The sequence below is a fragment of the Choristoneura fumiferana genome, chromosome 22 (assembly GCF_025370935.1).
Source record: "Choristoneura fumiferana chromosome 22, NRCan_CFum_1, whole genome shotgun sequence".
In the NCBI taxonomy this organism is placed as follows: domain Eukaryota; kingdom Metazoa; phylum Arthropoda; class Insecta; order Lepidoptera; family Tortricidae; genus Choristoneura; species Choristoneura fumiferana.
In genome coordinates this window covers 684,218-711,927 of record NC_133493.1, presented here as the reverse complement: position 1 = coordinate 711,927, position 27,710 = coordinate 684,218, and the positions used below count along the sequence as shown (strand labels likewise).

At 39.4% G+C, this 27,710-nt stretch overlaps 2 protein-coding genes across 6 annotated transcripts; both read right to left on the bottom strand.

Annotated features, from left to right (window-relative positions):
• Nucleotides 1-5,415: 5,415 nt before the first annotated feature.
• Nucleotides 5,416-13,986, bottom strand: LOC141440239 (G protein-activated inward rectifier potassium channel 3-like). The gene is made up of 9 exons (XM_074104695.1): nucleotides 13,141-13,986; nucleotides 11,479-11,605; nucleotides 10,417-10,605; nucleotides 9,691-9,762; nucleotides 9,452-9,559; nucleotides 8,206-8,312; nucleotides 7,813-7,965; nucleotides 6,060-6,179; nucleotides 5,416-5,955 (listed from the first exon to the last, which is right to left on the bottom strand). The coding sequence occupies exons 1-9, from the start codon at nucleotides 13,686-13,688 to the stop codon at nucleotides 5,595-5,597; spliced, it is 1,785 nt and encodes a 594-aa protein (XP_073960796.1). The 5' UTR covers nucleotides 13,689-13,986; the 3' UTR covers nucleotides 5,416-5,594.
• Nucleotides 13,987-14,720: 734 nt separating this feature from the next.
• On the bottom strand, nucleotides 14,721-26,948 carry LOC141440472 (G protein-activated inward rectifier potassium channel 3-like). Of its 5 annotated transcripts, none has more exons than XM_074104987.1 (11): nucleotides 26,782-26,948; nucleotides 25,844-26,429; nucleotides 24,346-24,499; nucleotides 22,859-23,050; nucleotides 21,153-21,224; nucleotides 20,625-20,735; nucleotides 19,462-19,568; nucleotides 18,530-18,679; nucleotides 17,583-17,702; nucleotides 16,874-16,972; nucleotides 14,721-15,247 (listed from the first exon to the last, which is right to left on the bottom strand). In XM_074104987.1, the coding sequence occupies exons 2-11, from the start codon at nucleotides 26,248-26,250 to the stop codon at nucleotides 15,091-15,093; spliced, it is 1,569 nt and encodes a 522-aa protein (XP_073961088.1). In that variant the 5' UTR covers nucleotides 26,251-26,429; nucleotides 26,782-26,948; the 3' UTR covers nucleotides 14,721-15,090. The 5 variants fall into 5 exon arrangements, with proteins under 5 accessions (XP_073961088.1, XP_073961090.1, XP_073961091.1 ...); XM_074104989.1 differs by having other exon boundaries at nucleotides 25,844-26,350; XM_074104990.1 differs by having other exon boundaries at nucleotides 25,844-26,256.
• Between the last annotated feature and the right edge of the window lie 762 nt (nucleotides 26,949-27,710).

Here is a 27,710-nt window from a genome sequence, read left to right as displayed (position 1 = left end):
AATATGGGTGTAAGTGTTACTGTAGGCGAATTAGATCGTAAACAAAAGGTTTCCGAGTAAGGCCCGCTAGAAACAATAACTGCGGCTCCGGTACAAGGCCGTATTAATTGCCTTACGCAGCGTAATATTACAGTAAATATCACAAGAACAGCACTCCCAAGCCGCATTAAGCCCGCGTGGGAACTATATGTTAAGCTCTCCAATTTCATCTATCCTAAGACTGACTTCTCTCATTTTCAAATTGTCTGTGGAATATTTTCACACACCACTACTAGGAAAATTCCGAGTAATCTAAAAGAAAATAAATCATTTATTAATTTTGACGTTCATCATGCATTGACGTTAAAAACTAGCCAACGTAATACATAAATGATTTCTTTTCTTTCATATTACGTGGATGCAATTTTCGTTTTTCTTAAAAAAAAGGAAAATTAAAATAACTACCAAATCAACTTGGGAAAGTTGAAAACCCTCAAAATCTCAAACACGGCTGAACTGATTCTTATGAAACAAAGTTGAGAACTACCACAAAGAAATTAAAAAGCGCATCAAAAGCGGTCCATCCGTTCGAGAGCTACGATATCACAGACATACAAACCGGTAGACATTGGTGTCAAACTTATAACACTCTTATTCTTGCATGGAGATTTAAAAGTTATGCAACGACTAAATAACAATAAGTATATTAAATAAGGTACAGTCGAGGGCATAAATATCTATACAGCCATAGCGTCAAGTATAGTACACGAGTACCTTATGGTTAGTGACAAAAAGCCAATTGAATCATAATCATAATAAAACAATTCCATCAAGTCAAAGTTATTATTATTATTGTCGTAGTTGAGCGTTTTTAAAAAAAGTGTACCCTTTCCTTTTTTTTGAAAAAAATATAGTTTTTTGGTTTGGCACTTTTTTCATACACAATTTTATGAGTCAGTTTTGTTGTCATGCCCATACTAATTGTATGAAAAAAACGTCGCAAAATTGTCTTTTTTTGGGGTCATTTTTTAAACTATCGGAATCAATTGTGCTCTTGATTCTTAGAAGGAAAAACCACATTTTTTGCAAAATTTCAAAAATAATGAAAGGGTAGGTACACTTTTTTTGAAAACGCCCAGTTACGTCTAAAGTTAAGTGATTGTTGCACAACTAAACCGTTCTGCTTCCTACTGCAATTTTCTGTGTGTAAGTTTGCAAGCAGGAAGTTGGTCTCATGATCGGCTGGATCATTTTGCAATTTACATACGGGTATGAGTAATCCATTCACGAGGTATCGGTTGGCGATAACTCTAAATGAACGTTTGTTGCTTGACCTTCTGAGTACATATCTATAGAAGCGCAGCGCCATGAAATGCAGCATAGAACTATTCATAGAAATACTTATTCCTGTTAATATTATAAGTGCTGAAATTTGTGAGTGCATGCGATAGATACAGATTAGGGATGTCACGAATGTCATTTCTATCACATTCGCGAATGCGAATGCGGATGCGAATATTTAGGACGCGAATGTGCGAATGCGAATATTAAGGGAGTACACTAAAAACACAACTTCAAAAACAAAACTAATCAAGCAATCACAAGCCACTGTCACAAGTAAGTTTCTATTGTTCAAAATTAATCACGTAATACGGATTGGCGCGCTTTGCCCATGCGCGAGTCGGCGTTTCGGCGGCTGGTGGCCGGCGCTGGCAAAACACGTCACGAGTTGCGCACATTCGCAATTGTAAAATATTCGCAACGTTTTATCCGAATGCGAATGTTGAACGAATGTTTAAAATGATGCGAATTATTCGCATATGCGAATGTCATATTCGTGACATCCCTAATACAGATACACGTTTGTTACCCATTCACTTACACGGTTTTACGGATTTGGACTTTGGTTTGTAGATACCTGGGTTTTGGTTGACTCGAGAATTATAATTTAAATTTATATAACCGTTTAGTTTGTGGCATGAAATCCATTACTTTTATTCTCTTCCTTTTTAGGAATCCGTCTCTTAGACTATTCTACGGGAAGTAAAGTAGTGCTTATGCACTCTAATCACCTTAGAAAGTGTCAATTGCGCAACGACCATCACAAGTTGAGCCTCGGTTCCTTGACTTAGTTTTATTTCATTCCATTTTCTTCGAATAAAGAAAGGATACAGAGCTCTCGTTACACTGGCTGGTATTCTAAATGCCGTTGGCAAATTTATTTTGAAGCTGGTCGAAGGAATATCAATTTTATGTTTTAGGTAGAAGAGGTTGTTTTGATGGCAAGTTGTATGTTGGTTTCTGGTATAAATAGAGTGGAAAGCTTTGATAAGTACGTATGGTAATTGATACAATTTGATAATTGAAGGTATTTACATAGACGTTCTTATAACAGTCATTAGTAAAGTGGGTGACATTAAAAACATGTTTGGATGTTAAAGTCAGCCAACAATCGCTACTAATATTATAAATGAGAAAATTTGTGTGTGTATGTTTTTCCTTTACGCTAAAATGGCTGAACGGATTTGGATGAAATTTATTATGTAGATAGCTTGACATGTGGACTGGCACATAGATTTCTTTTATACCGTATTCCTGTGGGATTGGGATAAAATCTCAAAATCTCATCCGGTTAGTATGGAGTCATGAAATTGGCACTGTTGTTCATAATGCAGTCAATAAAGACCACGATGGAATTTTAAGGAAATCCCACGGGAATTTGGTAAAATCCCGAAATTTCAACTGATGTATGTAATGATTTACGCGTGCGAAGCCGGGGTTAAACACTAGTAGTAGATAAATAGAGCTATGCTTGGAGTTTCTTTGCGCGATGGAATTCGGAATACGAAAATTCGTCGAAGAACTAAAGTCATCGATATAGCTGGAAAAATATGCAAGTTGAAGTGGCAATGGGTGGGCCACATCGTTCGAAGAACAGATAACCGTGTTGGAGGGAGGAGCCCTCGAGTGGCGACCACGAACCGGAAGACGAAGCGTTGGCAGGCCTCCCACTAGATGGACTGACGACATCGTAAGAGTTGCGGGTAACCGGTGCATGCCAGTGGCGAGTTGTCGTTCATTGTAGGGTTCTAAGGGGGAGGCCTTTGTTCTGCAGCGGACATCTTCCGGCTGATGGTGATGATGATGATGGTAGATGTAGAAAATGACTATAATATTACCCAAACGTGAACCATATGGGGGTATTTGTCTATCTATCTGTCACAACAACATTTTTAATAACGAAGACACGCTTTGTTGATATTATAAAATATATTTATTGCCACATCTGTTCAAGTCGACGACCCTACTATTTATGTTTCTCAAACTTTTGTTTATAATGTGCAAATAATTTTTATTTTTAAGCTTATCAAATACGAGATAAGCCATATGTTAATCGTCGGCAAACAATAATGTATTTCAAATAAACACGTTTTACTTTTATTTAACAAAACGTTTCAGTATGACGACTGCAATGACCTACATACATATATATATGTAGAAGATGAAGACAGTACAAAATAGAATGCTAAAGTCGCTCGAGACTCATCGGTTTTCTTTTGTTTCCTTCAGGAAAAGAAAGTCAAATAATAAAATCAAATCAAATATAAATCTTAAGATCCAAGTGAGAAAGAAAAGGAATTAGCTACGTCTGTGACGTGACGGCCCTCTATCTTGCTATATCGCGGCGTCATATTGGTAGCGCCGTACTGGCTGGGTCATTCTCGCTGTGTCAAAATCGCTGCGTTATACTCGCTGCGTCATACTCGTGACTTCAGAACTTGCTGCGTCATACTCGTGACCTCAGAACTCGCTGCTTCAAACTCGCTGCGTCAAATTTAAATATTTGTGGCATTACAATCGTGGCAACAAACTCGCTGCGTCATACCTCTACCTACTCTCGACTTCAGAACTGACTGCGTCATACTCGTGACCTCAGAACTCGAACTCGCTGCGTCAAACTCGCTGCATCAAGCTCGCTGCGTCACACTCGCTGCGTTAATCTCGCTACGTCATACTCGCTGCGTCATAATCGCAGTGTTAAACTCGCGGCGTCAAACTCAGTGCGTCAAACTCTTTGCATCAAACTCGCAAACTCAGAACTCGCTCGCTGCTTCAAACTAGCTGCGTCAAACTCGCTCCGTCCGACTGCGTTATACTCGTTGCGTCATACTCGCTGCGTCATACTCGCTATATCATAATCACGGCATCAAACTCGCTGCGTCAAACTCGCTACTTCAAGCTCGCTGCGTGATACTCGTAGCGTCGTACTTGCGGCGGCATACTCGCTGCGTCAAACTCACTGCGTCAAACTAGCTGCGTCAAACTCGCTGCGTCAAACTCGCTGCATCATACTCGTGGCGTCGTACTCGTAGCGTCATACACGCTGCGTCAAACTCCCTGCGTCAAACTCGCTGCGTCATACTCGCTGCGTCAAACTCGCTGCGTCACACTCGCTGGATCATAGTGGCGGCATTCATGTCGCCACTGACATTGACTTCGGAATGTAATTGCTATTACATTATAATGTAATTGTAACTCGCTGCGTCAAACTCGCTGCGTCACACTCGCTGGATCATAGTGGCGGCATTCATGTCGCCACTGACATTGACTTCGGAAGCCAAATTCAAGTTTGTAATTGCTAGATTCCAAATAAGTTCTAAAGTCCAAATCACACAGCAACCGATTGTAAAATATCAAAGCAATGCCGAATTCGTTATTTCTAATAGGTCAACTTGCTTGTAACGTACGTTTGCAATCTGGTATACATTGACATCAAACTCAGTGGGGTAGTAGCAGTAGAAGCCAAATGTTGTTTAGTGCCCATACTATTTTATTTCAGCCATATTTACTTCAATAATGTTTAGGTACTTATCGTATCTGTGGGCATGGTAGTGCCCCCGCCAAGACGAACAAAAACGAAGGCGGGGCTCTACCGAACTTTGCTTGAACAGTTTAGTTTTATTTTAATTTACTTTTCTTACGAATAACACTCAAATCCTTCTAATATTTTAAGTTCATAACCTTCGACGCAAATAGAGGGGTGTCATAAAGTTAAACGCCAGTGTATGTGTGGTATTGTAGCTCTCAAACGAATGGACCGATTTTGGTACAGTTTTTTGACGTGATAAGGTGATTCCTTGAATTAGATAATTCTTTTAAATGTTTCATAAATCGGTAGAGCCTTTTTTGAAATATTGAACTTTGGAATGACAATGTCAGGGGGTATTTCAACTTTTCCAAGTTGTTTATGATACCTTACGAATAAGTATCCTACTCAAACTCTACAAATATTTTAAGTTTATAATGTTATGTGAAATAAAGTTTTTGTGTGAATATATGACATTTATGTCGAGGGGAATGAAACATTTTATAGGATGTTGTATGAATTTATCGGAATCCAATGGGATCGAAAAATTATACAAAATTATTTGTAACAAATGAAAGATATATTAGTCTATGTATACATGTCTATGTAAATTCGATATACGTAGTAACTTAAATATTTTATTTAGGTACATTAGAATTATAAAACTTACAAGTTATTATTAATTTAAACTCAATTTAAATTGTGCCGAACTTTTTCCAAATAAAAAAACTTTATTTCTTTCGTCAAATCATTGAATACTCATAACATTCTCCGGATATATCCTTCTGAAGTTCCACCCATGACTCCTCTGCGTCCCCCCAGGTCCCAAGCTCGGAGTCGACCGGAGCGACTCTGGCATCCTGGATAGAGACTGGTCCCCGCTGACTGATGACGTGTTCTTTGTCAACGACTGACTGAAAGCCACCATGACTTTAGACAAAGACTCGTCTTCTGGCGAAGGATCGGTCGGTATGGAAAGGTCTTCAGAAGACTTGATGTCAGCTTCGAAGTTCTTCAAGCGTGCGGCGCTGCAGAGAGGAGTTTCCACCTGTTCCATGGTGTTTAGGTCTTCTACTATGATCATGTAAGCTTCATTACTTCTTGAGTATCTGAAAGTAGAGTTAATTTTATTGATATAGCTTTTGACCGCAATCGGTATCTCGCGGGAACTTTGCGATTTTCCGAATGAAATCTTTGTTTTTCTTGTCCATACCTCAAAACGTTTTTGAATCTATACCCCCAGTTGATCTCCTTAGACAGATAAGAAGTTCTGCTCTGTGTGACCGTTCCCATGTTTTTCGAGGCGCCGGTCAGACACACCACTATCTCGAACCTAGAAGCAGATAATTGGTAATTATGAGTTAGACGTTATTTTGTGACTTTTCCTTGTTTCTGTGGTGTACGACAGCTTGGTGATGTACGGGGAACAGGGCAAACGAAACGTCCGAGATGATTTTAGCAAGTACATACATGTGCTAATTTATTGAATCAGGAATCAGGCGTTACTTTGCAAAGGTCCATAGCAATGAACATTAAACTATTAAGCACTACTTTGCTCACCCGCGGACTTACGATAGCTACTACGGCTGTACAACAAACATGCTTTCAGTGTAATAGTAGATTGTTCAAAAAGGGACTAAAATAAGTCATTATGGTTGTTTAGTATCGCGTTAAACACTAGTTTTCACTTTGAATGCGAGGAAAAAAACTAAAGTTCTGTTCAAAATTACAATATTACTTTTTAAAAACGTACGCTACGCTCTACTAATGACATCTGTAATCCTTAATATAATTGAATAGATTCATATTCGTAATCATTAATTGTGTTTCACGAAATTAACCGTGTTTTTTTTATATATTAGCACAGTTATCATTATGAGGTTATTTCCAAGCCCTAAAAATCCTCCATTCACAAACACCGTGATTGCACAAGGTGATTGGCTGTTTAGGGGTTTCCAATGTAAATAAAAAAAAATTGGAATCCCTAGAGATTAATGAGGAGCTTTAATCCCGATATGCAGAGACTAAAGTGACATTTTAAGAGCATGAAAGGTGAAAATAAATAAGATTTCAATTTAGCTGTATGTGAGAGTTAAAATTTGTAAAATATGTGTGGTTGCTTAGTTCGTTTGAGAAAAACAAAAAGGGAAATCGGGGATTTTCAATGGCAAATTGATATGATTATTTTGGTTCTCAAGTCCAACAACGGGTAGCATGATGAACGGTTGCGTTGCTCTGATAATAAACTTTGGTTGAGTTCGAAGCGCGTCAGTGTAGTGTGGTGGTGGTGGTGACAGTTGGGTTTAGGGCCAGTTCACACTATTCCAGTAAAACTGTTCCAGTATGACACTGCGGTGCTCGATCGATCTCGTGTAACTCGTTTGCATTGTGACCCCGCAATGTATGGCTACTGGCACGGTTTTACTGGAATAATGTGAACAGGGCCTTATGTGATGTGTGTGTAAAGCCGAGTTTAGATCTGAAAGAAAAATCGTGCAAGTTGCATTACATTGCGGCGCTCGATTGACCACTACAAACTCGTTGGCTTTACGGCCTCGCAATGTAATGCACCCGGCTCGCACCTCTGAGTGTTTCGAAATTCATGTGCGGAATTACATTTGAAATTTACCACGAGCTTTGCGGTGAAGGAAAAACATCGTGAGGAAACCTGCACAAACCTGCGAAGCAATTCAATGGTGCGTGTGAAGTTTCCAATCCGCACTGGGCCCGCGTAGGAACTATGGCCCAAGCCCTCTTGTTCTGAGAGGAGGCCTGTGCCCAGCAGTGGGACGTATATAGGCTGGGATGATGATGATGATGAATGTAATGCAACTTGCATGTTTAATCGTGCAAGTCTAAACTCGGCTTAAGTATTCTCAGCGTGGACTTAGCTCTCGTTAGGTCGCGGGTGAGCAAAGTAATTGTTGACTTATGGTTCATTTCCCTATTATAAGTCCTGCGTCTACCTGTAGTCCATCATATCCTGAGCTGAGAAGTCGAACAGGGGACTTTCAGCGTCGATGATGTGGGTAACGGTGATGGGCCAAAGAAGGAAGGCCCTCGCCTCCTTCAGTTTCAGCTGGTGGATGTAGTTATGGACCATTTCACCTTCCAGCGTCCTGGATTAGACATACAGATTTTTAAACGTATTAACAGATTTGTAGATTATGAATGGTAGTTTTTTTTTTTATTATTCGACTAGAAGGCAAACGAGCAAGTGGGTCTCCTGGTGGTAAGAGATCACCACTGCCCATAAACATCTGCAACACCAGGGGTATTGTAGTTGAATAATTCGTCTAATTCGCATCTTAGTTCTGCCTTCTGCCCTAGGTGTTCCTACCACAGTAAAAGTAACCAACCTGATAGGCTTTAGCATGTAAGCCGTGATGGTGCTGTCTATCATGTGTAGGTTGAGGAGGTCCCAAACTCGGAACTGGAGACAGAGGTTCCCGTCACGAAGGCACACCTAAGAAACAAAATAGTATGTACTACCGTTTCCCGCGATTTCCCGCGCAAAATTCGTTTATCGCTATCCCGCGGGAACTATGCAATTTTCTATGTCCGTCTTCGGGATTGAAACTATCAGTATACCGAATTTCATTTAATCGGTTTAGTGGTTTAGACGTGATCAAGTAACAAACAAACAAACAGACTTACAAGCTTTCGCATTTATAATATTAGTAGCTGTTGAAAAGTTTGCAATTAGGTAGACTTTGGAAATCCTCGCTAAAGTCGCATCATCTTGTCGTGGGTTAAATACAGATAGCGCGCGAGTTGAATGCAGTCGGGGCCTGAGGTGAAGAGCGGGAGCCTCCCCCCCTCCCCGCGAGCCACATGCCCCGCCGCAGTCGCCTTTAGTGTAGTGCTGTCCTTGATAGCTGTCGTACACATACAGATCGCGTTAAAATTGATAGCACCCCGTATTATTTTTGTTTTAATGATGACTGATCTGAGATCGTTTCAGTGTTTTTTTTAATGTTGACGGCTTAATCGAGTTAAATCCATCATGTTGAGTCACGTTGCGACTACCATGGATAAAACAAGTAAAAGGTTAAGTGCTACGTCCTGTTTAAAGCGCCAAAGGTAAAAAAACCATCTGTTTTACAAATTTATCGACAGACCTTCTATTTGTCGATAAATTCGTCATCATTAATTTTAATAAGGTCGCAACACTATCGCATTCCTAAGCTCTGCATTCAACTCCCGCGCTATCTGTACATCCCATAGCTAGGCACAGGCCTACTCCCGAAAGAAGAGGACATGGGCTGTACGTACTCCCTCATAGAAGTCATATCGTAAGCTCTTGGTAAAAATTATTAATGTAATATCACACGTAAATTCAGATGGGCTGTACTATCTCTGAGTTTTTATGCCCACCCATGGGCTTAAAGAGAAACATAGATCAAATTATTATATACTGAGCGGAAAAAATCTGGCCCTCAAGTCTGGGCCAAATTTTGTGCCGCTGAGTATACAGTATAAAGCTGCCAATGCTACGAACCCCAAACACGACTTAGAATTTTTGGAAAAGCATGTTTTATAATGTAATTAAGCCTCAAATGACAGAATTGGCTAGAACCTTTCAACCAGGCCTTCAGTTCTTACCGTTGCTTTCTTGCTGAACCCCACAGAAGAAACGTGTCGGTTTGGTCTGACGAGCTTCGTGAACAGTAAACTGGACAGGCCTCCTGACAACGCAGTGCCAGCTACGATCTGCATAAATATACAATATTTTTAATATAATGTTTGTATTAAATTCTCGTCTAGAGAAAGAGAACTGGCTAAAGAAAAGTAAAAGTTAGAATAATAAAATGACCGAAGTTGATATTTATTTATTTGCTTACTTCCAAAACCATGACTATGATAGCTTCTGGACACTCCTCGCTCGGGTACCTGACCCCATATCCTATCGTCATCTGAAACGAAAAGCACCGTTAAATATATCGCAGAGCTTCTTGACAGGTACCTAGTTCAGGCCGTTCAAGCAAGTTCATTCATTAAAAGAAGCGCTTTATTCATAAACATGGCATGCCAATTATACGGAAGTAAATATTTCATAAATATACAATATTTTTAATATATGTTTGTATTAAATTCTCGACTAGAGTACCTAGTTCTGGCTAAAGAAAGTAGATTCAATAATAAAATGATAAGTTGATAATTTTATTTGCACTTCCAAACATGACATGATAGCTTCTGGACACTCCTCGCTAGGGTACCTGAATATCCTTCAAATCTGAAACGAAAAGCACCGTTAAATACATCGCAGAGCTTCTTGACAGGTACCTAGTTCAGGCCGTTCAAGCAAGTTCATTCATTAAAAGATAGATAACTTTATTCATAAACATGGCATGCCAATTATACGGAAGTAAATATTTCAAGTTGTATAAATAACACATAATTAAGTTGTTACGGCACATCCGCAAAATATGCTGCCACAGCGCTGATATTCTGTCGGACATCCATATGCTGCCACAGCGCTGATATTCTGTCGGAACCATGTACGAGTTGATGCACTCACTCACACACAATTCTTACTCTAGCATACGCAAATGAAAATATGTAGGTACCTGTGTTTCCACGGACATCATAAGCAGCCCAGCGAAGGAAGACGTCCCGATGACGCAGTGGTCTTTGCCGTCGCCGATGTCGTCGCTGTACGACCGCGCTACTGCGTACCAGATGCCGGCAAACGTCAGCCAGAAGATGAAGTGGGCAACCACCATCATCAGGATGATGAAGCGCCATTTGGCGTTGATCTGAAATATAACAGTGTCTTGAAATTAATCTAAAAGTAATAGTGTTAAGATAATCCTTGTGAATGGGAATGCCAAAGGCATAACATCCGCATAAAGAGAGATTTCTGTTGTAGTAAACAAGGGTGTTTTAACTTTTAACATAATTCACTTGTTGATGATCATATCAGAAGAGCAGTTGGAAAATTTGGACTTGGCACTTGGAATAAATGGCGTGAAAAATTGATCGAGTTCTGTATAGACAAAAATCTCAGTATCGAAAATACAAACTGAGACATGGATGCACAGAAAAATTACAAAAAGAGACCAGCGCTGGGAATCGAACCCAGGTCCTCAGCGATCCGTGCTGCGTGCTATAACCCCTACACCACTGCTGGACAGGAGTCTAGATACGAATTTCTCCTATGCACACAAATCTCTGGTTGCTTTTTTCCACTTCGCTACTTAAGCAGCAGACAAAAAGACTCCAAAAAACCAATCATAAAAATCTCAGTATTATGAACACGTACTTCTGACATCGTCCAAGACATTTGTACAGTCGACCAAACTGATTCATGTACCAGAGGGGTAGCTTATAATCATTAATTTAACTTTGATTTCCTTCACAAAAGTACGGGATGTCAACATGACATGACAAATCCTGGTTACATGATTCCGTTCATTGGAGATATCTAGGCAATAGGTACAGAAATCATTTCTAGATATCCGCAGTAGATCCTGAGTTTCTAATGTGAAGGCCTGTTATTTACGCTTGACATTAAGTCATGACTTGCTTAAACCGACGCTTGTTTTTATGGCATTTTTCTTTAAATTCTAAGGATATTATAACAACATCTAAGACAATTTATAAATAAATTAAAAAAACATGGTTCTAACGACAGTATTGACGATATCCCGCATATACTTGATGGATTTGGCCGGTATGTTGCTCCGCACGGGCACATTCTCTTCCCCAGTCTTGCAGACCACGCGTCTGGAGCGTGTCGGTCGTCCGTGGCGTCTCCTGTGAAGGTATTGTTAGGGTTTAATCTAATGTGCCAAATACGATTCGTTACATCGTCATCATTACCAGCCATTCTGTTACTAATAGACCTCCCCCAAAGACCTCCAGTTGCTTGCAGTATACCTGCAGTTTTAACCATCCATCACGTTGGTGGACGTTCTACGCTACGCTGCTGTCCATTCGTGGTCTCCATTCGACAACTTTTCAGCCCCAACGGCCATATGTTCTTCAAGCTATGTGGCCTGCCCATTGTCACATCAACGATGTACGAGTAAGTTCAAATACTTATTTGTGATTGTGCGAGCTTTTTCACCCGTATCTTGTTCGGTGGAATCGCGAATTCAGGTGAACCAAGGACCAAAATATGCAAGTTAAAGTGGCGATGGGCCACATTGCCAAAAAACAGATAGACAGATTTTCGAGTAGCGACCACGAACTGGAAGACAACAAGCCCTGAACCTCTCAAACGAGAAGGCTTGGGCTGTAGGTCCTACTTGGGTTTAATGCAAATTGGGAACTTCACACACACCATTGAATTTTTTCGCAAGAGTGTGTAGGTTTCTTTCACCGTAAAGCTCACGGTAAATAACAAACGTAATTTCGCATATAAGTTTAAAAAAACTCAAAAAGTCCTCGACGACCAACGATTAGGCTACTAGAACTTCTATATTATGTACATAGTTAACAACTATGACATAGTTGTATATCGTTTAAATGCATCCAGCCTTTATACGTCCCACTGCAGGGCACAGGCCTCCTCTCAGAACAAGAGGCTTGGGCCATAGTTTCCAACGGGCCCACGCGGATTGGGAATTTCACACGCACCATTGAATTGCTTCGAGGTTTCCTCAATGTTTTCCTTCACCGCAAAGCTCGTGGTAAATTTCAAATGTAATTCTGCAAATGAATTTCGAGAAACTCAGAGGTGTGAGCCGGGATTTGAACCCACGACCCTCTGCTTGAGAGACGATAGGTCAAACCACTAGGCCACCACGGCCCGCCACGGCACGGATCGTTTAAATATTAAAGTGAAAACTCAAACAAATAAATAAATATCACGGGACAATTCACACCCATTGACCTAGTCCCAAAGTAAACTTAGCAAAGCTTGTGTTATGGGTAGGTACTAAGCAACGGATAAATATAATTACATAGATATAGCTATATACTTAAATACATATTAAACACCCAAGACATCGTTCGTTTTTTTCGTACAAATATCTGCCCCGACACAGGAATCGAACCCGGGACCTCAAGCTTCGTAGTCAGGTTCTCAACAACTAGGCCATCTGGTCGTACACAAACATACAGTATAAAAATAAATGTTTCTGTTTACAGAAGTCTCTGAAGGTCTAGAAGTATAAAATCTGATGAAAAGTTTATTATCTTATCCGAAATTCTCGATAGTGCTATCAATTTATTCGAATAACTTTGTCATTGACAAAATTCTTCGAAGCCTTGAAAATATTGCCAACAGCTTTAATATTTACTATATGCGCAATAATTTCAATTAAATGATGATAAAATTTACGCACCTGTGACTCAGTCCTTTCTTCTTTCTCTTGCTATATGGCGTCGAATACCCGTGAGCCGAAATTCCCGTATCATGCTCATTAAAAACACTCTCTTCTACTTCAATAGTATCATAAATATTATCTGTAGTATAACTAGTAACATTTGAACTGACCAATGGCTGTGTAGAAGCATCAGAAAAGTTTCTGACTGTATTACTTCTAGGACTATCAGTTTCTACATCTATCGTCATTACCAGTCCTTTCTCGTCTTCACTGGAGTACTGTGAACTTTCTGTACCAAAACTCAGAGTAGATGGGATAACCTTCGTATCATAATTCGTTATGCCTGAAGGGAAGGCAATTTCTTTACCCTCCACGTAGGTTTGGGAAATCCTGTACTGTTTCTTGAGTTCTTCATTGTTGTACACATCTGTTTCCACCATTCTTGGTATTTCAATAGAGGATCGACCTGAACCATTTCCGATTGCTTCAGAGTAGCTTAAAGATCTTTCTAAAGCGCGGCTGCGGCTGCCTCTTCTTTCTGGTTCGAACGTAGGCGCTAAATTCATCTTGTTCTTACTTTTCTGCTTTCTTTTATAAATACTTATAGCATTTTCTACTTCTTCTTTAATATTAACATTGAGTGTTTTTTTTTGTTCTTTATATTTGTTTACATTCTTAGAATTTTTATTTTATTTACTTTAGTTCTTTTTTATTGATAGATCAATTGTAATTGTATCAAAATTTTAGCCGTTTTTCCTGTTTTTAACTACAACAATTGACTGACTATAGATTTATCGTTAAAATCACCAATAAATATAAATGTGCGTTGCCAAAGGCTCGTAAAACAGAACTATGTGTTATCTTGTCTAGATAACACACCTTTATCCTAAGAAAGATAAGAGCTACATATATTTGTATTGTATGTTTTGATCAGGTGGCCTAGAAACTTGAAGGTACGTTGACTTAAGCTGATTTTTAACTAATGCTAAAACGTTGGTCTCTTTCTAATTCATGGTTTGGATAAGGACAACATATGTTGTAAATTTGGTTTTGTGTGAAAAGAGAATGAATATTTTAAGAATTTATTGCATTTACGCATTTGCAATCCCCTGGTATTGCAGGTGTCTATGGGCGGTGGTGATCTCTTACCATCAGGAGACCCACTTGCTCGTTTGCCATCCAGACAAATAAAAAAAAAAAAAAAATGAGGTTAATGTTGACTTTGGAAAATTTGCTACTCTGTTCGTAAATACTACTAAGTTAAATTGACTGTTATTTAATTTATCATCATCATTAGAACGCCACAATGAACGACAACTCGCCACTTGCATCCACCGGTTGTCCGCAACTCTCACGATGTCGTGAATCCACCTGTTGTTTAGTTAGTAAGGATAAATAAATTGTTTTATGAGATGAAAGAACTTCTTATGTTCACAAAACCTTTTTATAGCGGCAACATTTCCTAATGTTATTTTTACTTGTTATGTGTCATTGCTGTTATAAATAAATTTCAAAAAAAAGATAATAAAATATCATATAATATATATTTTTTAACAAAATTATCATGTTTATTTCATATAAATTGCAGCAATATTAACTCTGAATCTTTGAACATCTTCGCTTAAAAAACATATTTAAAATCCTTAATAATAAATAAAATAAGTAATAATTTACTATGAGCTCTCGTGGCTTGAAATAAATGGTTTAATAATTATTATTTCATTCAAATCCGCAAATTTCTTAATACAATTATATAAAAATAATATTTTCAACAAGTTATTATTGGTTACATTAAAAATATACAAAAAAGCTTGATAAAGTACTTCTTTTTGAAATCGAAACTGTATAAATTTGGACCGTTAACTAATTATAAATAGTTTTGCTTGGCATCGATGGAATCCAATAGCTTTGACTGCGCTCACAGTTTAGCTACTTTACGTCTCTGGTAGAAAAAATCTAACGATGCACCTAAGCCTTCAGCAAGTTGGGCATGGATCCAACAGGCTTCTTTTTTCTGAAGGACGAGGACCTGTTCAGATGGAACCCAGAAACCTGGTCACTGAAACTGCCAGGAGACCCGGGAGTGCAAGGCGTGGGCGGCGGTGATGTTGAAGACTTTATGGACCTGGAAGAAAAGGGAAGAGTCACTAACACGGCTGACTTTGGGTCCATATCGCATCGCATACTTATTGAAAGCCCGAATGTAATGTTTGTCAGAATGATTGTTTGTCATAACTCTTTTTTCTCTGAATCCATTGTTCAGAATTGTTATAAAAAAAAACCAAACCTAACCTATATTTTTCTATAGGATAACCATTTAAATATTGCAGAAAAATTTATGCTTTCAGCGGGAAAAAAATTATGACAAACTATGATTTGGACAAAAATTACGGTATGACTAGCGAAGAGTATATGCGAACTTTGGCGCTCCCGCTGACTTTATTAATAGCCGAATATTGAAACAATAAAATTGATGCAATGTAGTGGTTGATAAATAGACTTGAAGGCAGAAGACCACAATGTTGGCCACTAATTTGATAGATAGATACCATCAAACCTATAGCAGGAAGTTCTCATTAAGTGCAGCTCCTGCCCTGGGGTAAAGCAAGAGGACCGGTCGATCTTGGCGCCAGATGGCAAGGGGCGCCATTTTGCAGTTTCCAGTGTATAATAAAACGATGAACGCGCCTTGTGAGACTGTTTAGACAATTACGGTTTACCTTGATCAAGGGCTTGATCAAATCGACCGTAGACATGATGGAAGAATGGCGAAGGCAGCGACCCCAATAATTGGTGACCCCATATGATTAAGACTCCACTCTGTCAAGAGTATCCAATTAATACGTTGAAACAAGCATAATGGTAATACGTCAATTAATTGATGGGATTCATATTATTTCACAACATACATATTACACACGCCCTAATTTTTTTTTGTCTATTTAGCATAACGGTAGTTTTAAATCAGTCCTACATATCAGCACAGTTAATGGCTCCACCGTCACTCGGTAGAGATCTTATTTTAGTTTGAAATTTTTGCCAGCTCGCGTCAATGTTTTAAGAAGAATCATTCCAAGAGGTTGTTGGATGCACTTGATGTCAAATAAAAATTTGACATACTTTGAAAAAAAAAACTATGAACTTGAGATGCTTGAGGCCAAATTGTCTTACGTAGGTATTTGAAATCACCATTTCTTTCTGTCAGAATCAGGATGAGGGTAGAAAGAAATGGTCAATGCGATAGCGACCCTGCAGGATGACTTTTGTATTTTTTTGCAATTATTTGTACAATTGTGAAATTTGTAACGTTATCTTATCCATTTGAAGTAATTATGTTACTTAATAAGTAATATTTAATTGCATCGAATATCTACATATGAGTTAAGTATAAATTAATAGTAGCGAGGGCGTGTAGAGGGCTCTTTCAAAGCGAGCGGGGTGCGGTGTGACGGAGGCGTGCCACTGTCCGCTACTAGTGATCGAGTACCTTCGCAACACATCCCTCGCAACACATTCCTCAAACACATCCTTCTTTTCTTTTGTATGTACAAAACCTCGCTCCGTTGAGCTATATCCACTATAGTTGTTCTGATCTATTGGTTCATGACACTCATTCCTCGTAACGGCTACGCTCATCTCTAGAGGCAATACAGCATTAAAAATGAACATATGTTCGCTCTTTGTTGTATGTGCCACACTTTAAAACCTTAGCAATATTTTTCTTCTAGGAGTAGGTATTCTGTGCTTTTACCCATAAAGTTCACTAGCGCTGCACCGCGGGGTGTCTACAGGCTCGATTGTGTCCAGCTTTTTGTGGTCTATCACGTACTTCTGCTTGCGGACATTGTACCTTAAACAAAAAAACAAAGATTTAATGCAGTTTTTGAGTTATTATTAGCGAGAAACTAAAGAAAAATACTCTAAACCATCTCCCGCTCGCCGCGGTACTTATAATCGAGGGCATTTAATTACGTTCAAAGGATTTTTTATGACATAGCCACACTGACAAGATTCGGCCAAAAGTAGAGAAGAGTGGAAGAAAAAAGGGGTGGCTTTTGCCCTGTATTGGGACACACTACAAGCTAAGTTAAAAAAAAAGCTTTAAAGGTAAATAAAACATAAACTAAGTGAATTAAAAACCAGCAAGTCGCCTCCGACCTAGGCGTGACCCTAAACCTCCAGATTACGAGGGCAATGCAATAATATACGGCTAAACTACTAACTACTAAGGCAGACCCACCATGACAAAGCTATGGAAATTACCGATCTTATTACACGTGAAATTATACTAAAAAAACCATTAAAATTCTAAAACAGAGATAGAGCCTTTTCTGGGATCCTAGAAACAAATAAATTTAAAGTAAAAAAAAAGTTAAGTAATTTTCTCGCATCAATGAGATCATTATAACGAACCATTTGAAAAAAAGTCAGTTTTTGAATTTTTTTATAAAAATACTAACTTGACGACGGAAGGGAAGCGGTGACCCCATATGACCTCCTTCGGGGTGTACGAGGTCTGACTCTGAGTGAAGGTTCCCATTGAGGCTGAAGCGCCCTTCAGGCCTATGGTGATCTCGAAACTGGAAAAAGAAACGATATACTTATTTAAAAAAATTAAAGTCAATTTAAGGAAACCATGTGTGTTTTACCAGATGGCCAAGCAAAGCAATTTAAGCAGTTTAATGAACTCTAATATAATGACTTTATTCTCGGTCTTTATGCCGTTTAAAAGGTCTCACGGACACAGAAAAAAAAACTGCAAAACGGGTCAAGACAGACAGTAATGTTTGACTTTAACGACCCCTTCCATGTAGTAAGTTTAATTTCACCTAAAGTCAGAAAAAGTAAAACTTTTGGCTCTATACTAAGCCATTGATCACTGATTATTGATCATTTTGACGACCGGATGGCCAAGTGGTTAGAGAACCTGACTACGAAGCTTTAGGTCCCGGGTTCGATTCCCGGCCGGGGCAGATATTTGTATGAATAATACGAATATTTGTGCTCGGGTCTTGGATGTTTAATATGCATTTAATTAAAAATAGAAAATACAAATATATATATATTTCTATTTTAATTAACTATGTATTTATCTATATAAGTATGTTTATCCGTTGCCTAGTATTCATAGTACAAGCTTTGCTTAGTTTTGGACTAGGTCAATTGGTGTCAAGTGTCCCATGATATTTATTTTATTTATTTATTGATAATAGCAATCCAGGGCGGATTGACTGCCCATAACTTCTCTTAATCAACTCCTGAACAAGGCTAAAAATGTGCTTAGTTCCTACATTACGTTCTAAGATTGGTGGGGAGGGGGGCTCATTCAGCTGTGAGGCTCTGGGCCTGGGTCCTGAACGGGCTCAGTCCGCTATTGTAGCAGTCTCAATACACTCGAACTCCTTACCCAAGATTGTGGATATCTTCAGGAGTATAGCGGTACAGGGGGCTAGCGGCGTCAATCTCATGCACCAGGGTCACCGGCCAGAGGAGGAACTGTCGCTGCTGCAGCGCCAGGCTGCGAACGTAGTAGCGGATAATCTCACCTTCTTTTGTTCTGCGGGTCAAAGATAATAAAACTGAACGACATATCAGTAGTAAAATGGGTAAGCTGAAAGATTAACAATGGATATAATGAAAAATGGTTTAAGGTGTACCGATACAATAGATATTGTGATGTAATCATTTTTTGAGGCAAATAACTACCATCCTTATATCGGGGGGTGCCTTAGTCGCCACGCTTGGCAGGCGGGTTGGCGACGCAGAAGAAGAAGAAGATCGCGGGATCGCGGTGTATGCGGAAAGCACAAGACCGGTCTGAGTGGAGAGCCTTGGGGGAGGCCTATGTCCAGCAGTGGACGTCTTTCGGCTGACATGATGATGTGATGATGATTAAAATTTGAACCAAAAGTAATTATTTTGGTTATTGCTTCTCTACAGCCACACTGCGTGCGCTTTTAAACCGCGTCCCATTTCTATTCCCCTTATCTCTATTCTCTTCTTCATCATATCAGCCGTAGTACGTCCACAGTTGGATATAGGTCTCCCCATAGACATTCAACTGCTTCAGTTGGAAGTGGCCTTGCATCCACCGTTAGCCTGCGGCTTTTAGGACATCCATCCATCTCGTTGGTGGACGTCTTACGTTGCGCTTGCGGATCCGTGGTCTCCATTCGAGAGCTCCTCAGACCCAACTATCATCGGTTCTTCATGGTATTCGGCCCGCCCATTGCCACTTCCACGAGCTAATTAGCTTGGCTATTTCAGTGACCCTCGTTCTTCTAACGTATCTCCTCATATCTGATGCTAATGAATTCTATGATTTCAATGATGGCGAACCTGCAAGTGTTGATGAAGTTGGCGTTGAACTCAGAGTTGATGATGTGATCGTAGTTGAGATCCCAAGCCCGCATCATCAGGCACAGGCGGCCGTCGCGCATGCTGATCTGAAATGTCATCGTCGATGATTATTGGCTCATGACAAAGTACGGAACGTAATGCGCCTATTTAAAAGCGGTAGCAATCTTGCTTACGCGATTCAAGTTGAGAAAGAAAGAAGAAGATGCGGCCTAATAATGATTATACAGGTGATAGAGGACTTACTTTATCGGATTTAGTTAGTTTAAGGCTGCTAAATAAGTATATAAGCGGTTACGCTCGACATCCGATCTGAGTCCCTGAAAACACGGTGTGGAATGGTCGTAGAACTATTTGTATGGTAGTGTATGCGTACACTATATTATGTATGTGTATTTATAATGAATTTTTGACTTAATTTAAATTTCGGTTCTTTTACCTTTTCATTGTACTTGTAGTCTCTACTCTTGTGTCTGATATCCTGTCAATGGTTCAAAGGTAAACTGGCTTTGTACATCTTATTATCCTGTGTTCTGTTATTTTCATGTGTTTTTATGTACAAGAAAGAGTTTTACAACACAATACAGTACAATACTATTATGATTGTGAACGATCCTCAATTAAATAAAGGCAGCACTCGGATTCGCTGCATGAATGCACAGAAAGGCAGCAGTGAGAGAGGGATGGCGACGGATAGTGCGCCGTATCACATGGTATCACCGCCCCGGATATGACGACCGCAACCACTCTGTCAAGAGTGTAACGACTAAGAACAGGCGATCCTCAATGACTATGATCTCCCGACGCAACCAGGATATTTGACCATTGTGACCAACAATTTGTTTTGAAAATGGTTAAAACTGATCGAGTGTTGCCATACATGCTTCCGGATTGAAAGTTTCTTTGCGAACTTCTTTCCGCTGGCGTTCGTGTCGTCGCAGTGTGTTTTATGTTTTTATGTTTTAATTTTTAAATGGGTCCCACTGAAAAACAGCGTTACGGCTTGCCGTAACATTATGCTGTATGGGGCCCACTTTATACTATTCAATGTTATTTTTTATTCTTTCCATCTAATCTATTTTTATGTGTATCGAATATGTCTAAATAAATGTTTCATTCTCTCTCTCTCTCTCTCAATTACAAACCACAGCCTTCTTGCTGAAACCGACTCCGTCCCTGGACAGCTTCTCCGGCCGCGTCAGCTTGGCGTACACCACACACGTCAGCACGCCAGACAGACCAGTGCCCAGGATCAACTGGAAATGGAAACGGAAGGCCTTGAGGTCCCATCTTCACAGCAGTTTGGGTAAGGTGTGCCATGACAAGACATAACGAAATTTGAGCTTTCTAAGAAAAGCTGGAAGTTCCGTACAGGTAGTTTTTGATTCCCGTGTAACTTGTACTTATAGAAACACCTTGTTTAATGATAATGACTGTCTCTTTTGATTGCAGTGACTTAGAAGTTTGATTTTTTACCTGCTACTTCGTAGAGCAGTCTAAGTATAAACAGACGGGGCAACAAAGTGATCCTACTCGTATAAGATTTCGTTTTTCCAGCTAAAATACGGAACCCTAAAAAACATCTTGAATATCTATGTAGATTGGATGATAGTGCAAGTACAATAAGCAAAGAAGTTCGAGGTTAGATTATTGTCTAAAGATTTTATAAGTACCTGCATGACAAACAAGAATATAGACTCGGGGCATTCTTCGTCTATAGTTCGGTCCCCAAACCCGATGGTTGTCTGAAAATAAATGAAAATGAATCATTCACACACATACTGGACTGCTTTACATATGTAGGTAAGGTAACGTAAATCTCAAATATCATCATCATCCCAGCCTATATACGTCCCACTGCTGGGCACAGGCCTCCTCTCAGAACAAGAGGGCTTGGGCCATAGTTCCCACGCGGGCCCAGTGCGGATTGGGAACTTCGCACGCACCATTGAATTGCTTCGCAGGTTTGTGCAGGTTTCCTCACGATGTTTTCCTTCACCGCAAAGCTCGTGGTAAATTTCAAATGTAATTCCGCACATGAATTTCGAAAAACTCAGAGGTGCGAGCCGGGGTTCGAACCCACGACCCTCTGCTTGAGAGCTGCAAATATATTCACATGAATTCCGAAAAATTCAGTAGTGTGAGTGCAAGTTTGAATCCACAATCCACTGCATGAGAGACCATTCACTAGGCTTATGGCTAATGAAATGACGACAAAGATATGGATCTCGCACCTGCTGGTCTACTACGAAACTCGAAAATCGAAGTTCGTATCGTACCTTCCCGCTGACGCTTATATTATTTAACACGAGAGTGAGAGGGACGGTACGATACGTACTTCGATTCTCGAGTTTCGTTGTAGCCATGCTGAAATAAATGCTTTTTTTTTAATTTATGTCAATTCAATTCAACTCTCGAAAACAATCTCCATCGAACTATTGATGATTTCGCTAATGTAGAGCTTGGAAATTGACTGTCGATTAGCCATCGGGTAATTTATGTCTCGGAACGAAGCAGTAAAACGGACGTCCAACAAGAATTAAGGCAAAAAATCGTTGTAATTGGTCGGCAATTGGACAGTCGAGGCCACTTCCTTACACGAAGATAGACTGCACGTGATGAAGATTTGCAGATGATAATCGTTGATCGTCGTCAGTTTTGGGTTGTGTTTAGAATTTTCTGAACCGGGTTTTTAATTGTAAAGTTGTTGATGTTGGTGATCAGATGAAATAACTTTTGCCCGTAAATAATATAATAGCATACATAAATACTATAAAATCTTAAATAACCATCTAAAATTAAAATTGATCACCAAAATTAGACCCTCAATTGTAACGTGAATATTACCTACACAGATTACATTTACAATTTTGTGTGCGCAGGTGTAAGACGCGATTCTGGCTTGTTTTTGTAACAAAGAATTCCTTGTAGAATAGAACAGAATCATTTATATTAGGTCTCTAGTCGATCTAACCCTGCCATTAGTGGCACGTTCCAAGCGAACCCAATTTGGGGCTGTCAAGCAAATCATGACAAATCTTGCTGCATGTCGGCCAAAGTAATGATCGGAGGATGAAGCGAAAATAGAAACGTAATCAGCATGTGGGCTTTAATTTTTGGTCACCGTGTAACCATGCGTAGGCTATTGCCTTTGATTTTCGTCTACATAATGTAAATAGAAGGTCAGTCGGTAAATTTACTTTTTTGTAAAACATTAGCTGCTTTTCACCTTTTTAAAAAATTCAGTTACACTCTGTGGCTCTATGTAAAAACATGAAAAGATTTAGGATTAGTTGCCGTATCGGAAAAAGATTGATATGTGATATGGCCATTGTTTCATATATTTAGGTGATGTTCGATTAAAATTGTCAGTCTGTACCTGTGCCTCAACTGAAGCTAAGAAGATGGTGACAAAGTCCTTCCCTCCGGTGATGCAGGCGCGCTTGGGCGGGTCAGGCTCGAAGTCGTAATGCGCAAGCGCAGTGATGTACCAGAAGACGGCAAAGACTAGCCAGATGCCGAAGTGGACGACTACGGTGCCAATCACGATCCATCGCCAGCGTAGATTGATCTGAGGCACAGATATAGATTACACTAGATAACGCAAACACCTCAATCTGTATGAAAACCAACCGTGTCACTTTTTTATATCTACTGTGATGTCTCAAGAGCGAATTAGCGATTTGAATTCCCCGATGTCCGCCCAAAAACGATTCAAATGCACCGCCCGCCCGCGCCGTGGGGCTCGAGACAGTCCTAGTCATGATTAGTCAGTTAGCGGCCAGTCTTTGTATGGGGCCAACCCCGACGTTTGGTCGGCGTTCAGACACGCGAAGTAGATGCATTTGCGTAATCTAGTGTAATCTATATCTGTGATCTGAGGAGACGAAGAACCCATCTCATCTATAGCTTATATCACCAGCACCAATATCTGACTGAACAAAGCGTGTATCAAATCTGATACGACTCTAATTCTGGGATCAGTACGACGTGCCAGATATATTTGTATGCTCCGCTGTGGCAGAGATGCAGGTGACTGTACAGTCGAATAAACCATTCATATGCCAGGATGCAACCTAATAATGATTTTTATTGTGGTTTCCTTGACAAAAGTATGGGATGTAGCACAGTCAGTAGCACAATGGTTACACCCTGGTACATGGTTCATTTGCTTGATTGTACATCCCACTGCTGGACATAGGCTTCCTCTTAAGATAAGAGGGCTTGGACTGTAGATCCCACGCGAGTCTATTATAGATCAAAAACTTTACACACACTATAAAACTCAGATATACAGGTTTTCACTCGATGTATTCATTCACCGAAAAATTAATGGTAAATTTCACATGCAATTTTAAACCACGATCCTCTGCAAGAGGGGTCATGGTATAAATCAAGTACAGCTCATGGATATGACATGAAGCATTGACAAGGTAAAAAGGAAAAATTTGAAATGAAGCAAAAGTCTTTGTATACATACAATGTTCCAGTATTAACACGACATTGCGGGGTTGCGAAAGAATATTATGCAATTCCGATTTTGGTATCGAGATTCCTGTATTGAGACCTAATATCGAAAACCAGTATCAGAAATGAAAACCTTCCGATATTACATGCCCTAGTTGCGATTACTAACAATATTCACTAGTTACAAGAGATTGACCGACCACCACACAGTGTGATACTACTGGAATAATGCAGAATCTATTTTTTTTTATTATGAGAGGGAGGCAAACAAGCAGGCTAAAACATAAAAACGATTTTTTTTATAAAGAATAATAAATGTCTAAAAAAAGTTTTTCTTTTCACTGTGAAATTAAATGCCAGTTTTTAAATGACACGTCAAACATGGTCTTCTCTAGTTACCAGGGTGTGAAATGCGTCATTCAGGAGCCGGATCCTCTCAAAAGGCACGTTGGAGATGAGCGCCACGTTCTCTCCGCCGTTCTTGGAAACCAGCCGTTTGGGGAAGTCGCCGTAGCCCGAGCGGTTCCGTAGAGGGGGAGGGTTCTTGGTGAAGCTGCAAGTAATGGATGCTTAAAAAAGTTAACTACATCGCACGGATATTACTTACATTACCCATAAGACTTAATAATCGTTATATTCTGTATTAAATGGGTCCACAAATTTCAGTTCATTTATTTTATTTGCTAGACGCGTTCTTCGTTCGACAGTTTACTACAAATTGTTTTAACCCCGACGCAAAAAAGGGGTGTATAAGTTTGATGCCAATGTCTGTCTGTCTATGGCATTGTAGCTCCCAAACGGATACACTGATATCGATGCGGTATTGTTGAATGAAAGTAAGTTTCCTTACGGTAATTCTTAGTTGTGTTTGATAAAAATCGGTTCAACTCTTTTTGAGATATTGAATTTTTAAATGACAAGTCATGTTTCTTATTTTTTCTAAGTTGGTTATGTCAGCTTGAGTTATTCGTCAAATACTTTGTAAGCACTATAAAAACTTTAATTGAAAGCAACCAAACCAATATACGTTTCAAAGGAAATAAAATTGAAGAGGTATCTATAATCTTCGGGAATACCAGACACTTATATATTTAATGTGACGATGTGACGACCACGACCACTCTGCCAAGAGTGTGACGACTAAGAAGAGAGATATATTTAATACGGGTTGTAGACTCTACCGTGCACGTGATTATCATTAATGAACTCGCGATATCTAATGTAATTAACAATGAAAATAGTTAAGCTTTGGTTTCCTAGGATCAGCGGTGCCGTCATATTGCGGCCGTAATGAGGGCTATCGCGAATAAATTCGCCGCTAGAGGCGCTAGTGTAGCGTGAGGTCTCCGAAATGTCAAATCTCATAGTTTTTGGGTGAGCTACGCGGGTTTATTTATAATTAGAATAATTTTGTGAATATTTAGCAATATCTGAAATTAATTATGGCAAATATGCGTTCCGGGGCAATGAATGTCTGTGTTTTGAGACAGTTTTGCCTTTCGGTAACCTTTGTCCTCCCTTTTTTCCGAACAAAACAGGGACTATGCAACACTGTGGCATGCTCGATATTTATATGGTACGGTTTTAAGGTGTATTAAATATGATTTTAATCTAAACTTTGTTTTCACGCCCGTAACAACAGACTTTGAAAGCCACACTTAAAAACCTCACGCAACAGTGCGCCATCTAGTGAGACAAAAAACGATAGCCCTCATTGATACCGCTCCACATCCTCCTCCTACAGAGCGGTAACTGACACCGCTCTCTAGGAAACCGCGCCATTTTGTTTATAGACAACGTTCTAGTGACATCATTCACCGCTTATTACGGTCGCTATAATGACGGAACCGCTTGTCCTAGGAAACCAAAGCTTTACTTGTTACCGCGAAACACTTACTTATTATTTACAGACTGCTTCTGTTTTCCTGGCTTCTGAAACTCATATACGACCGGCAACTTTTTCACATTCAGGCTGGTATCGCTCTGTGTTATAACTATCTTGGGTAGCGTCTGCGACAGTCTCCTTAGCCTTTCCGATTTTATTTCAGTCACCACAGAATGAACGCTCTCGGTTTTACTAACTTCATTTTCAACTTTGAAATCAGGTTTAGGTATTTCTTTGAACCCATTTGCTTTCACGTCATTATTTATACTTTCGTATATCGGTTCGTCTTCACTTTCAAGGTTTAGGTCTTTCAGTTTGATCTCTTCGTTATTACTTGATTGCAAGTAATTTAAACATTCGTCGTATAATTCGTTTATTTGATTGAATTCTGTGTCTTTTATAAGCTCGTATTTTTCCATCTTGACCTATGTTGCACAAATAGTTCACCACACTTTGAAAAAATTACGTTGTTTCCTTTGATACTTATTTTTAATGTACCATTTTCATATTTTGCTAAAACTACGCCATTTGTTTTTAATTCACAAGAGAAGACGGCATAACAGATTTTAAGTAGGTACCTATGCAATTATTTTACCGACTAATATTGGACAAATGTAACATTTCAGAAACTCATCATTTAGCAAATTTCTACTACAGTATGTCAATTGTAAAAAAATAACTAATAATTTAACTATGCGGCTACTTTATAATTTTTTTAGCATTACAAATTTATAGATGTATTATATCATCATAAAGTAAATAACAACAATTAAAATTTAATGTATTTCCATTGTTTTGATTTGATAATCATAATAAACTAATAATCAATTTCCAAATAGCGTTTTTCAATACAAATTGTCAACCTTATTTCCGACGAAAAAAATAAAATTAAGGTTAGGTAGGTTACTTTTTGAAAAAGTTTACTTTTTAAATTAATAAGCAAAGTTTACCGAATGATTCACTTTTCCCTCACTATTTTCTTCCTTGTTAACTTCCAACTCCCATTTTCCGCGGTCTGACAATCATTTTCCACTGGCGTCCGTTATCGCGGCACAATCAGCTTTATCTCTGTTATCTGGACTAATTGAGCTGAGAGCAGTAAGCCGACCTTGCGGGATGCTGGTTCATTCTGTAATGAACGAGAAAGAGAAACAAAAGGACATGCAAATAACGAGTAAAGGGTAAAGTAAGAATAAGTATAGGTACTTAACTTTCCGTAGAATTTAATTCATTTGTTTATTTAAAATATTAGTACTTTGATTCTACAACAGTAGGTACGTAAATCTTTGTAGAGTTTGTCTAATTTAAAATGAAGCGTCCCTCACTCAACAAAATCAGTTCATTATGACTACTTAGACACCAAATCTTACAACAACCGCCTCAGCCTAACAGGGATTGAGCTCCCCGCTGAACTCACGCGGTGTATTGTAAGATTTGGTAGTCTAACTAGTCATAATGAACTGATTTAGTTGAGTGAGGGACGCGTCATTTTAAATTAGACGAGCTCTACGACAATACAAATATTTCTTTGGATAAATTTTAACTTACTTAATTAAGCCTGTTATTACCAAAACTAATTCTATTGTATAACTGGTTCCCCGCGTTTCAGGCGAAGCCTAGTGCCGACCCCTGGTGATTCTTGCCGAGCACTCCATTTTTCACTGACGATGGCATATTCGGCATTCGAGAAGGTTCTCGAATGGCGTCCGCGGACCGGGAGACGAGCTGTCGGTAGGCCTCCAACAAGATGGAGCGGAACGACTTGGTTAAGATCGCGGATCGCGGTGGATGCGGAAAGCACAAGACCGGTCTGAGTGGAGAGCCTTGAGGGAGGCCTATGTCCAGCAGTGGACGTCTTTCGGCTGACGTGATGATGATG